This window comes from Cynara cardunculus (assembly GCF_001531365.2).
Source record: "Cynara cardunculus var. scolymus isolate 2C chromosome LG 1, CcrdV1, whole genome shotgun sequence".
NCBI classification, from domain to species: domain Eukaryota; kingdom Viridiplantae; phylum Streptophyta; class Magnoliopsida; order Asterales; family Asteraceae; genus Cynara; species Cynara cardunculus.
Window position 1 is genome coordinate 7,166,541 of NC_037528.1, and position 13,634 is coordinate 7,180,174.

The following is a 13,634-nucleotide window of genomic DNA, read 5'->3' on the forward strand; positions in this document are numbered from 1 at the left end:
TTAGCTTGTAAAAGGTGGGGGGAAAGGCACCCACTAAAAAATTTAAAAAAATGAATTTTTTAAGGGTAAAAGTTGTTTTTTTTACTTTCTACCATGGTTTTCCTCCGTAATTTCTTGTTAGGCCCCTACCAACTAAAGAAAGTATCTTGAAATCAACCAAAAAACTGAAAAGTTTCTCAAAATTGATAAAAAAACCTTAAAAATCCCTCGAAATAATCCAAAAAACTTAAAAAATCTCTTAGAATGGTGGAATAAGGCTAAAAACACATCGGATGACTTTGTGGGCGTTTAAGCTACCTTAAAGGTGCCCCACTAGACCAAAATCTTGGATCCGCCACTGTGTATATATATATATATATATATATATATATATAGATTATAATGTTCCCAGAAGCCGATTCGAAGGAGTTATCGTAGTGGTGGAGTGGGTCTGTGGAGTGTGACTTCCATCCAAGCTTCATCGCCGCCGATCATATCTTTTCCGGCAACCTTCATGCTTCAACCTCACCTTCATCATGGTGAATTTTGTCGTTTGTCTCTCTCATTTTCGCTCTCTCTCTCTCTACTGCCTTTCTTTGGTTATGATGTTTTTCTAATTCCAATTACCCGAATCTAGGGTTCTAATGCTATAACTACTGCAAATCTGGCTGTAAAAGCTAAAAAGGTAAAGGATGGATTGTAGTTTCATACTTTCAGTAGCTAACTTAACAGTAAGCGTTTAGCAACAAACTTCTACTCATTCTTTCCTCAAAGCTGATGTGTAAAGCAAAATCGCTGTAGATTTTGAATGTTTGATGTTTAACGCCAATAATACTTCTCGTTTTCATAGTTGGTGTTCATATCATTAAATTTTGATTTTTTTTTTTTTTGTTTTCCGATCAATTTGAATTGAGAACAGCTTATACTGGTTTCAAATCGATAATAAAGAATTTTTAAAGAATTTAAATCATTTTGATTTATAATAAGTTCTACAATAAGTTGTTTTTATAAACAATCCCAAACATGATTGGGTAGAAAATGCCTTTTCTTTTTTTGATAATGGTGATATCAAATATTTTGGTGTAGTATGTGCATGTGTTAGATTAATCGGACAAAACTCCACTGGTCTAACCTCAAACGATGGTAGCATCCAACAGAATCGAGAATATGATTACTGTAGACCTTTATGGATGGTATGTTAAGCTTTCTGTATGTGTTGTCAATCTGTTTCACTTTGGTGTAGTGGTGTATATTTGTCAATGAGCAATACAACCAATAATGCAGCTTTTGAGTATAAGTCCACATGCTATGTTTGTCAATGACGTTTCCCTTGATATTTGTACCAAACATGTGGGTTTTGAAAACCCCAATGTGGCATCTAAGTTAAAAACAGATGGTGAATCCCAATGTGATGTTAGTGAGTCAGTTTATTATCACCACTAGTTATCTAGCTTTCTTCTAAATCTGCGCAGTGAGATAGAACCAAGGTGAAGTTCTGCAATGACAACCACTGGTTCTAGTGATCCCCCTCTTGTTGCTCAAAGGTAAGCAAACATGAACCAGTTTGAAAGTTGGTTACTAGTTCACATTTGATACAAATTCATGTGTGGGGAATAACGGAGTTTCTTTGTTTGTTTACTGCAACTACAGCTTGATATTTTTTACTTCATCTTTCAGATTGTTAGGGAAAGTTGCGTTGGTAACTGGTGGTGCTACTGGTATCGGAGAGAGTATTGTTCGTCTTTTTCATAAACATGGTGCAAAGGTTTGTGTGGTGGACATTGAAGACGACCTCGGTCAGCAGTTGTGTCGAACTCTTGGTGACACCGCCTGTTTCATTCATGGTGATGTGACCATTGAAGATGATGTTAGTCGTGCAGTTGACTTCTCGGTTGCTAATTTTGGCACACTTGATATCATGGTCAACAATGCCGGGATTGGAGGGCCGCCTTGTCCTGATATCCGTGAATTTGAGCTATCAACATTTGAAAAGGTATTTGATGTAAATGTTAAGGGAACCTTTCTTGGGATGAAACATGCAGCCCGAATAATGATCCCATTGAAGAAGGGTTCGGTTGTTTCTCTATCTAGTGTTTCAAGTGCCATAGGTGGACTGGGCCCACATGCGTACACTGGGTCCAAGCATGCCGTGTTGGGACTCACCAAAAGCGTAGCTGCTGAACTGGGACAACATGGGATTCGCGTGAACTGTGTTTCTCCTTATGCAGTTTTGACGAACCTGGCTTTAGCACATCTGCCGGAGGATGAAAGGACGGAGGATGCCAAGGCGGGTTTTCGTGCTTTTGTTGGGAAGAATGCAAACTTGCAGGGTATGGATTTGGTGCAGGAGGACGTTGCGAATGCTGTAGTATTCTTAGCGAGTGATGAAGCAAGGTATATAAGTGGGACCAACCTGTTTGTCGATGGTGGTTTCACGTGTACTAATCACTCGCTCAGGGTGTTCCGGTAATAGGTTGTAGACATGTTTTGTGTAATAATTGCCTAGATTTACTGAAACAGGTGGTCATATATAATCTGGGATCTTTGTTGTTGGATCTTGCTTATCTTAGCATATTTAATTCATTAAGATCAATTTAATTTCTTGCTTACTTATTTTCATTTTTCGATGTCGATAGAATTTCAGTTCCAATCCCTGAAATAGAAGGAAATCTTGAGAGGATTGGAAAATGGGATATCAAAAAGGGTCCTTCCATATTTAAGGAAATGCTCTAATCTTGTTTGTTTAAACTACTTCTCAACAACTGGGACATCGTCTACATAGGTTTTTTAACTGGAAAAAGGTAGAAGGGATTTGAACCCACAACCTCTAACGTCAGTCGTATTACAACCTAGAGACGAGTTCAAATATCCACGAGTTTCTGAGCTTCAAAAGAGAAATAAACTGTGCTTCTTCCTAGAATATTGTATGCTGCAACTTAACTGCCATTATCTGCAGAAAACCATTACCTTTACCTGGGGGCTGGGGGGGCTTCTTCTAATGCTTGCTACCAAAATTCTTCAGTTAATATGAAGCTTTCCCATGTCGATCATATGCCAACTAGGTTCTACATTCAATTTCCCAGCATCACCACTAGAATTTGATCTAAAATGTGTTCGTACCTTGCTGCTGCCATTGAGTACACCACGTTTCAACCCCTCGGCTTCATTTCTCATGCACTGGTATCGGCCTGTGTTCATAATCTTTTATACATCAAAAAGGCATCGGATTCTAAAAACAGAATTTATGTAACAAGGATCCTATCAATTACTTCTGTAAAAATTTCGATAATTTTTTGTTTACCAATCACATCAGTGTGATTATGGTTCAGTCATAATCAGTTGTTGCTAAACGTAATAGGATCAGGCAATGAAAAACTTACGTTCCATGACAAACTTTTCCTGCTGCAGCCTGGCCAAGTGCTGCTTTAGTTGCTTGTTCTCCAGAGACAAATAAAGACGCTGCTCTACCAGAGAATCAACTCTAACAGCCAATTCTGACACGACATTCTGCATCATGAGGCGACTTTATTAGGTAAATATAATGCCACTTAAACTAGTTAGTACAGGATGTTAAAAGAAACTAAATCCCAACTGGTGGCAAGAGTTGAGATTCAGCCAGTAGATCACATGCTCCATTATAACAACAAAAAGAAAGGAAAAGTAATCATTAAGTGTCTATTGATTGAACACACGAATAGGTTTGGACATGCAGAAATACTTCTCCAACTAGATTATTTTTGAACAAATTCCTCTTGGTGTGAGAGATTCTTATGACAATTTTTAATTTGACAAAAAGACTAAATGTTGTCATACAATTATCAAAGGTCATGGGGTTAAAGAATGGTCGAGAGAGTAGCAGTGGAAACAGTGAGGCGAATGTAGGGAAACTTGACTCTTTTGATTATACTAACATAAATTTTGATGTAGAATCAGGGTGTTACAGTGAGGGAAGGCCCTAGGGTGTGCAATTATAACAACATAAGAAAGATGAAAATAGGTAAAAAGCTCTAGGAGTCTAGGGTTTGATAGTATTCCTATAAAAGTTCTGAGAGCCCTTGAGGTAGGTATAGTATTGCTAGCTAGATTATTGGATGCCTAATGAATGGAGAACGTGCACCCAGTATATGATAACAAATGAGATACCGTGGAAATTGTCCATAAATCGAGCTTATGAGCCATACAATGGAACTATGGGAGCAGGTCATTAAGCTAATATTAAGTTGATTGCCACTTAGAAGAAACATCAAACCATGTCCCAATAGATGAGCAACAGTGGGACAAGAAGATGCCGGAAACGGTGGATTCAGCAATGGTGACTCAGATGAAATCACACTTGAAGGTGGCATTGTCTAATACAAATCTGAATTTGATTTTATATCCAGACCTAACAAAATGAACGAGGGGATTTGGAGATGATATTGGACAAATCCAATGAGCATTATACATAGCACCTCATATGGATTACAAAGTAAAATGGGTGTAGATTCAGAGGGCTTTACCAAAGTCATTACTAGGAACAATTGAACAAAAACAAAGGTGGGGGATAAGAGTAGGAGAAGGTTAAACATTTGGGTATTCAGGAACGACTAGAAAAATCAATGGTTTAACTTGTTAAAGAAAATTATACTTCAAAAAGACAAACGTTTAACTTTTCAATGAGGCTGATCTTGTTGAATCTTAATAAGGATAGCAAGACAAAAGACTGGTTAAAGGACAAGGATTTGTAGAGTCAAGATATTAAAACTACTACCATGCAGGATAATGGTTAATTGGGTATTTTCAAATGAAACTAAATTCTATCATGCAAAGAGGTTGGGGCTTTTAATTGCAAAAAAAGATATGTCCAGGTTATGTTAGTTGTCTATACATAGTCTCTACCCTGTATGGCAAAGTAAAGGATGTATTTCTGCTAAGGAATTTTAAATCTTTTCCATACACGATTGATCCTAACAACTATGAATTAGGCATCTTTTTAAGTGTTTCCACTTAATTAACCTGGTCATGCATTGCCTTTTAATTTGTTCATGTAGGCAGAATCATTGAAAGGCATATGTGTTGCTTCTCAAGGTAATTAGGTAACCATACAAGCATGTGAGTACTAAACTGCAGAAGTACCAATTTACCATCCCTTACTTTTGATGCCCCTACTTTCTGGGAATCCTAGGACCAGTCAGGCTGGTAAATAAAGGAACTTGGATAGCAATAGAGATCTAAGTATATTATCAGAAGTATAACTTGGCCCTTCCTACTGGTTTTACCTGAAAATTTTCAACAGTTCTTTCCAGCTCTGCTATATACTGGAGTTTACGTACTCGTGACCGTTGAGCATTGTGCCTAAAAAGAATCAGTACCATAAATTTAGTTTTACAGTATGCAAAATTGTAAGATGCTAAAAAGAAAATTTTAACCAAACATCAAAATGGCAGGAAATATAAGATAGAAAATGATGGGCTAGTAATGAAAGTTATACAGGATTTACAGACATGAACTGGGTTTTAACATCCAAAAGCAACAAAGGCTTAGAACTTCAGAGCTAAATAAGTGTAACTTATATAAATATGCATGATCAAGACATTTCCTTGAATAATTATAAATCATTTCAAGTCAAACTCATTATAATAAAGGAAAAGCAAGACGGTGTAAAATCAGAAAAGAGTTTAACAAGAAACACTTTTAGTGATGCCTATGCTTAAATGTACAAGCATAAAGATCCTTGAGTCCTACAGGCCTTTCTTTACCCAGGTACATTAACACATGAGAGATGAGACACTCATGGTTTTCGGGGTCATTTGATGATGGATTGTGGAAGCTTCTTTGGGGGGGTTCTCTGGGCCATGATGGGTACATGGTGGAGCAGAGAGTTGTTTCCTGATGGTAGAGGCTGTTAGTTGAATTGAATTCCAAATCAAGGTTAGAGTTTTCGGATGATTGCAATAATGGTTCGAGGATAAATATCCATGAGCATTGTTTTGAGATTTTGTCTAGATTCAACTTTGTAATTTTCGTTAGATCCTAAAACCCATTTCATAGTTGGTGTAAATCCTAAACCCAGTGAAAAGCAAGTGTGCTTCCCAGCTTCAGATTAGAACTATGAACATCCTTTTACATATAATAAAGGAGATTATAACATGTGAGCCCATTAAAATAACTTGGTCACCAACTCTAACAAGAAAATAAGGCAGAAACAGTAAGTTATACCCTATGGACTAAGACCCCAGAGCATGAAAACAGAAATATATTCTATTAAAGGAAACTTAAATTTGTTCAAGGAAAAACAATAAGCATGTTTACATCTTGAACCGAAATGAGCTATGGCAGGGGTTGACAAAGATGGATCAGGAAATTCAACTAGAGACCCATATTATATGATTCAAACTAGACATACAACCTAGACTTCAGGTAAAACGAGACCTATATTGTATAATTCCAACTAGATGGACAAGCATAAAGTTTCCGAAATTCAACAATAAGTTCGGAGCAAAATTAATTGAAACTCAGTCAAGTTGACAAATATATATAAGTATAGCACTTTTGTTTCATATAAGTTGGAGTAAGTTTAATACTCGACAAAAGAAACAATTGTTAGCATATCAACTTTAATGTTTTCTTGATTTCTTTCATTATTGTAAATGTATTCATCAATGATTTTTTTTGCAATACCCCGCAGTTTTAAAATTAGTCAAACTTCACACAACAAACGTATAAAGACTCTGAATTAAAGCCAGCACTGTCTTCAAGTGTGAGGCAAGATAAGGTGACAGGTCCTAACACCCAAGGTAAGAAGCAAGGGTTAGGTACTCACCGGGGAAAATAAGGTGCAATGGGCTAAAATATTAAAAATATAAAGATTTCACATATTACATCTAAAATGATCAATTATATCATCTTATATTCATGATAAACACCAAAAATCATATATATCAATGATAAACGGTCCAGAGAACAATATATAAATGTATAGTGAGTGCAACAAGGAGAAAGCTGACTTGATGAGGAACTCCTATGGTGATTTGTTTCTACTCAAAAGCAACTCTCCTTCATAAACCCGTAATCTTTCACATATTTCTTAATTTCTTTTTAGATCTTTTAATTAAATAGAAGCGATAGTGGTCATCTTTCATCATCGTTCTATCACCTACCCACCCAAAATAGTCAAGCAAGATGACCTCACAACACCTATTCAAGCCTGTAAATCATGCGCCCAGCAATGGCATGAATTAACTTGTTAGGACAATAAGGTATAAGATTTTTGGGTGTATGTTTCAGTTTTGAACCTAACCTTTTAAATGGCTTAGCCTCAATACCGACTTCACCAGCTGAACCACAAGTATCTTGTACTGAATCAAGTTGTGGAAATCCAGAAAGGAAAAGATCTTTATCCACATATTGCACAGGACCATGAGAAGCATACTCTGATAAAGCTGAGACTATAGCATTCTCTTGAATGGATACTTTCTCCTTGCTCCGAGGTGAGTTAGGACCATATATACAAGCAGACTCCAATGCAGTAGCAGCAGTACATGCATCTCTAGAACATGCATTTTTATCAACTTTTTCTGTGTTCAGACTCGGCAATTCAACAAGGCCATCCAAGACAGTTCCAGAATCGCTAGCTGCACGACGATGAGATTTTTGTTTGAAACCTGGGTCCCAATCACCCAACAGATCATCTAACCACGCTGGCTGCTCCTCCAAAACAAAACTTTGTGATACAGATTTCTGGAGCCGCACGTCGGACTTTTCATCTTTGCAGATGACTGAAGAGAGAGGATCACAATTTGAGGAATTTGTCTTTGGAATTGGACAGCGAGGCGGAAGTTGAGGTTGCCTCGACATGATGAACTAAAATTCTGTACCTCGTGAGCACTAAAACGTAGGAAGCCAACCCCAAATCTGTCACCCTCACAATCTATATACCAGATACTCTCAGATAAGAAAGAATAACCAATTGCCAATAAACTTTAGGACACAACGAACTAAAAGAAACCATAAAACAGAAATAAGAAAGCTTAAATAACATGGTTCACATCTGTTCCTAGAGATTTTCCACAACAGCAATCATAATGAAAACATGTTCAACGACTTATTTTTCAAAACCTCATGGCATTTTGAATAGTCGACATCTTTAACAACTTAAACAGAACCGATTAGCTGGGTTCAGAAATTTGCTTCTGACCCTTTTACCAATAAATGTAAATATCACATAGCAAAAACATACTTCCTTCATCGACCGAAATTGCATCATATCTGGCTAGCATTTTTAGGGGCTATTTGTTCTATTGGATTACAATACTTCTGCATTTACTCTTGTAAATACATGCACTAAGGTTGAAATAGTATTGTTATCAGTAAAATAACTTATGAAAACACTTTAATTAGATGAAACAAAGAAGCTCACAGTAGCATACCAGAAAGTATAGTGCAATTTTTATACAGTGAAGGTAGTTGAAAAAAAACCTAGTTGTTCGTCTACTAACTCAGGAACTTCGAAAAAAACAGCAGTCAGCAATTCTCTCTTTTCCAAAACAGAAAACATAAGAGTACAATAGCTTCACTCTCTGATGACCTTGCCTTAACAAATGCAAAAAGCCCATGAGCATCATGACATAGGTAAAAGGGAATTGATATAAATTTTGATATTTATATATATCTAACACCAACATCATTCCATCTGTGGTACATACTGTACAGTTTGACCATAGTCAGCAATATTTTCTTGAAACGTTTTCATTCCTTGCTGATTTTGAAGCTACAGAACTTGTTCGACATCAAAATTCAAAGTACAGGCATACACGCAAATAAGGAGTAGAAACGTTTTGCTTCTTGGTTCACGTACAAATCGATTTTACTTCTGGGCTCATGTACCAATCAGCGTAGAAACAAACGAATATAAAGAACGTAGTAACTCGACTATTTAACTATTGAAAACCTAGTCGATGAACTGCAAACTCATAGTGTACAGATAAACAGCAATCCACCATTAACCGATGCGCAATACCCCCAAACACATCAAAACCCCAGTACACCAAAACCAAATGTAGTTGAAAACATCAAGATAAGTAGAAAATTTATCCACACAGACCTGACTTTCACCGATTATTCTCCAAATTCTGGAAATAATCAGTCAGACAACGGACCCATCATACCAAAAGCAGCAAGAAACAAGCAATCAAAGTCTTCATCATGCAATCGGAAAACCCAGTGACAGACAGAAGTAAAGATTAACAATGTGTTAAAGAATGAAAGGAATTTTACCTTTTTTCCCCGATTTTCGAGAGAGAATATATTTTGTATGGAGATACGATGCGTAGAGTGTGAAGCATATATCTCCAGCTGAGCGACTCAAGCCGTCACGCTTTGCCTCTTTACACGTTGGCTCGGTGACGCCTTTGTCCAAGTGGTTTCATTATTTTTATGCAAACACCAAATTTTTTGCAAACGTGACCTTAAATTATTCATAGTAGTCGTGCATTTTTCTTTTTAAGTTGTTATATTTTATTGATAAGTTTTGTAGTCATCCATTTTTTTTGTTATTATAGATTTAAAATGTAATTAATGAATTATTTACGTCTTTTTATATTTTTGGTTTTTATTTTGAAATATCTATGAATTACATCCTGTATTTTATAACATATTGGTTTCCTAAATATAACTTCAACCAAAAAATTTGTTAACTCAGTTAGTTTAGAGGACCCAATATGTTGTAAAATGCAAACAACATGGATTACTCTATAGATATTTAAAAATATGGACCCAAAGTGTTAAAACACATAAACCACAGGGACCAAAAACTCAAATGTAATTGACCTTTATTAATAAAAATAAATTGTGGTTTTTAATTCATCTATGACAATTGTTAAATAAGATCACAAGATAAGGGTTAAGTTCCTTTATGATGTTTCGTTTGTTTTTTATTATTATCTCTCGTGAAAAGACCATCTGAACGTGTTTCAAAATGGATTTCAGTATTTTTACAACGTGATTGATATGTGTTGAGAATTTAACACATAACGCGCTCTTTTTAGGATTTTTTAGTTACAATAATTTCTTTTCATTCCCAAATTGAGTCATTTTCATTTATTTCTTTATACTTTTGTTATTATGAAGCTAAATGTTGTGGTTGACTTGATGGCATGCAAAATTGAAGCTAATTTGGAGTTTTTGTGAAAACAGCAAATGCTACAGCATTGGTGCAGCGTTGRCCTGGGTCTTGCACGACTTTTTGGAGGGCTTAATGAACAAGACGTTGGCTTTTTGGAGRTGGAGTACAGCTGTAAATGGGCTGGATTTTTAGTAGAAAATCAGATGTACTCTCTAGTTAAGCTCATGTACTCTCTAGTTTGCTTCATGTACTTTCTAGTTAAACTTTAGTTGGTTTGTAATTTGGCTTGAAAGACTTAGCCTACAAGTCTTGTTATTTTGTCACCTTGTGCCCCTTTTTGAGTATAAAAAGAGGGTTTGGGGTGCCTTCTAAGCCATCCTTCATTGGATCCTTTACCCAATTAATCCATAATCCTTTGAATTCTCCCAACTTTTCTCCCAACTTTTCTCTCTTTTGCTTTAAACCCTCTTCAAGGGTGTTCTTCATGTTCTTCATGTTCTTCTTCATCTTTTTATTTATTTAATTTCTTGTCTTTTATTTTCCGCTATTTACTTTCTCGTCTTTACATTTCCGTCATTTATATTACGTTATTTACATTCCGTCATTTATTTTACGCTATTTACATTCTCGTCATTTATATTCCCGTCATTTACTTTATTGTCATTTACATTTCCGTAATTTATTTTATCGTCATTTATTTTATGCAATTTATATTTATGTCTTTATTTTACGTCATTTATTTTTTACTTTCCGTTATGAGTAGCTAAGCTTTTATAGTTTGGGTGTGAGACGGAAAGGTGAGATTTTTAAACCAAACGAAAGTAGCTAAGTGTTGTAAACGACGTTTCATTGTTTCATTCGAGTTTTTATAAAACCAAGCACACTTCTTGACGGGTTGATCACTTGAAAGTGTTAAAGTGCGATGGACTTAGAGATAAGCCATCATTAAGCACGTCAACTTGGATGACATAAGAGGTAGACTTGAGAAAGTTGCCGACAAGGAGACTTGTCATTTATGTTTTTCAAAACGTAACTCCCGACGGGTTGGTCGCTTGTCAAAAGTGTCAAAGTGTGATATATTCAGAGATGAAATATCAAGAACACGCCAACTCGAATGATATGGGAATCGACTCGAGAGAGTGATTTTTAACGAAGAGATTTGTTTATCCATATATTTTGAAAACACCATCGTGTCACTATCCCCGGTCCGGACACCACATAGAGATATGGGTGGAAAGCTATAAGATAGTGCAATGGTGAAGTCCGAGAGGAATGCCTTCAAAATAGATGGTGGAACTTAGTTTCGAAACACTGCTTGCTGTAGCATTGCTACAGCATTGGCTGCTGGAATTTGTGTTTGGGTCTCACCTTAAGTCTTACACCCTTGCTTCTTTTATTTATTCTGTATTCTGTTTTGGATAATCTTAAAATCAAAGAAAAGTCTTCAAAATCGTCATCTGAAATCATCTCTTTCATTGGACTCTAATCTAACTTTGGCTACAATCTCTGTGGACGATAATCCGGTACTTGTACCACTTTATTACTTGGAAAGGCGACGTTGGGCCGTATTGTATACTTGCTTTTTGGCCCAATTTCATTAGTCTGAAGGTGTGAGTGATTCCGAAAAAGAGAGTAGGCGACACTAGCATTTGTATCCATATAGTGATTCGGATCGTGTACCACCTTTTTATAATTTAAAATTTGTCATTACATTTATGGATACCCTTTATAAGACATGTGAATTGCATTTAATGAAATTGATAGGAAACGTAGTCCAACTTGCAATCACAAATGTGCGTAAATACATTGTCCAAGGAACCCAATCTGTCGGTAATTGCTAGACTCATGAGTTCGGCTTTTGCTTTTTTATGAGTGAAAGGGGCAATCTCAAAAAAATTATTGAACGTGATTGTGGGAGACATCAAATCATGGCATATGGAGTGGTACAGTGTTTATTAATCAAGTATTTTATGGTGAAATTCGTATTTTCAATCACACCCTCTCAACATTACTGACTTGCTTCCGACATGCTATCAATCATACTGACATGACATGTTTTAGCATGACTTGTATTTTATGTAGAAGATATTTCACCATTTGGTTGAAATGTTTTGTAGATCACTTACAAAAAGAACGTTGATATAATTCACGGATTGTGTGATGATGGTGAATTTCAAAGGTTTTATTTACAATTTTTGTCATTTCTGAAGATCTTAAATTATATTAAGACGAGACAGATTAGCGGAGGAGATGGTTCAAACATCAAGACTAAACCAAGTCAGTCATGGAGGTTCGCACCAAGCCACCAACATCTAAACATCAACCCTTGTCGTCCTCTTGTTCTCCAAGCTCCTGAACGAGAAAAATACGTCTTTATCAACAATAACATACATTTTTTTAACTTTGTTACTATAACGTAAATATATCTTAAAAGCATCTTCATCATGGAACTAATATATGATTAAAACTTAATATTTTTAGAAATAATTATATTTAGTTGATAAATAAAAACTTATTATCATAAAACTAGTCTTATGTTGATATAAAAATGGGTACGTTTTAGGCCATGATGATAAAACAAACACTTTTCAGATTTATGATGCTAAAACGTGGTCAATTATTAAAAAAATTATGGTCATTCAATCACATATTTTAAACAATTTTTTTCTTTTGTAAAAGCTAATAAAGTTTTTAAAAAATTCATATATGGCAACGGTATTTAAGTTTATTTGAAACGATGGACCAAATATCTTTTGGTTGAAAAATAAAACAAGTCTATGAACGGTTCATTTTGATTTATAAAAAAATCATAACGAAACAAATTGAATGGAGCAAACTAAGGAACACCTCCAACTTTCGGTATATGTATAATGAAAGGTAGTTTAATCCAACTTGGGAAAAATAGATGTTATATTATATGTTTTCCTTTAGAGAACAAGTAGTATTTGACTTCAACCATACAAGAGCCTCTTAAAAATCATCTCATAAAAAAAATATGTTTCTCAAGATTGATAAAACAAGAATAAATTATAACGTAGTTTCTAGACATATGAGATATGTAACATTGTTCACTATACATACTAATCATACAGCGAAGGATCATGTGAGGAAAATTATGATGAAAAGTGTAAGAAAATACATGAACTCTTAATCACTTTTGATCCCATGCCCACCTATGAATTTAGGCATGGGAATGACCCCCTTGACCTATTGGGGAACTCGGTCCACCCGCTATGGTTGGGACAGGGATTTTCCGCTAAACCAGGGATGGGGACGGGACGGTATCATTCCCTGGCTCGCCCTATACACGTTATATATTTATACTATCTTATAAAGCATTTGGCTAAAACTCTTGAAAACTCTTAAAAACTCTTAAAAAAATCTTAAACTCGTTCATCCTTAAACGATTTCATCCCATATATGAATTCGTGTAACTAACTGCAGATAAACACAATTAAATACAGGATAAACATCTCATTTTAAATATAAAAAATCTAAAATATAATTAAGATAATCATTGAGTTCTAACATAATACTTAATTATTATCTTTAT

General features: G+C 35.4%; 2 protein-coding genes across 5 annotated transcripts; one reads left to right on the plus strand and one right to left on the minus strand.

Annotated features, from left to right (window-relative positions):
* The first annotated feature begins 407 nt into the window (after window positions 1-407).
* LOC112515797 (xanthoxin dehydrogenase) lies at window positions 408-2,572 on the plus strand. Of its 2 annotated transcripts, XM_025122740.1 has the most exons (4): window positions 408-518; window positions 617-664; window positions 1,452-1,523; window positions 1,657-2,572. In XM_025122740.1, the coding sequence occupies exons 3-4, from the start codon at window positions 1,480-1,482 to the stop codon at window positions 2,447-2,449; spliced, it is 837 nt and encodes a 278-aa protein (XP_024978508.1). In that variant the 5' UTR covers window positions 408-518; window positions 617-664; window positions 1,452-1,479; the 3' UTR covers window positions 2,450-2,572. The 2 variants fall into 2 exon arrangements, with proteins under 2 accessions (XP_024978508.1, XP_024978500.1); XM_025122732.1 differs by lacking the exon at window positions 617-664.
* A 177-nt stretch (window positions 2,573-2,749) lies between these two features.
* On the minus strand, window positions 2,750-9,262 carry LOC112501941 (uncharacterized protein At4g06598). Of its 3 annotated transcripts, none has more exons than XM_025105742.1 (5): window positions 9,235-9,262; window positions 7,259-7,821; window positions 5,238-5,313; window positions 3,360-3,486; window positions 2,750-3,167 (listed from the first exon to the last, which is right to left on the minus strand). In XM_025105742.1, exons 2-5 carry the CDS (start codon window positions 7,813-7,815, stop codon window positions 2,998-3,000), a joined length of 930 nt encoding a protein of 309 aa, XP_024961510.1. In that variant the 5' UTR covers window positions 7,816-7,821; window positions 9,235-9,262; the 3' UTR covers window positions 2,750-2,997. The 3 variants fall into 3 exon arrangements, with proteins under 3 accessions (XP_024961510.1, XP_024961504.1, XP_024961494.1); XM_025105736.1 differs by having other exon boundaries at window positions 7,259-7,888; window positions 9,235-9,253; XM_025105726.1 differs by lacking the exon at window positions 9,235-9,262 and having other exon boundaries at window positions 7,259-9,214.
* Window positions 9,263-13,634: the final 4,372 nt, after the last annotated feature.

Excerpts from the sequence above, each read along its gene's own strand:
- LOC112515797 (XM_025122740.1), top strand. The coding sequence starts at position 1,480 with ATGACAACCACTGGTTCTAGTGATCCCCCTCTTGTTGCTCAAAG. Across the intron at positions 1,524-1,656 it reads CCCCCTCTTGTTGCTCAAAG|ATTGTTAGGGAAAGTTGCGT; the intron begins GTAAGCAAACAT and ends TTCATCTTTCAG.
- LOC112501941 (XM_025105742.1), bottom strand. The coding sequence starts at position 7,815 with ATGTCGAGGCAACCTCAACTTCCGCCTCGCTGTCCAATTCCAAAGACA. Across the intron at positions 5,314-7,258 it reads GAGGCTAAGCCATTTAAAAG|GCACAATGCTCAACGGTCAC; the intron begins GTTAGGTTCAAA and ends GATTCTTTTTAG. Across the intron at positions 3,168-3,359 it reads GGAAAAGTTTGTCATGGAAC|GCCGATACCAGTGCATGAGA; the intron begins GTAAGTTTTTCA and ends TTATGAACACAG.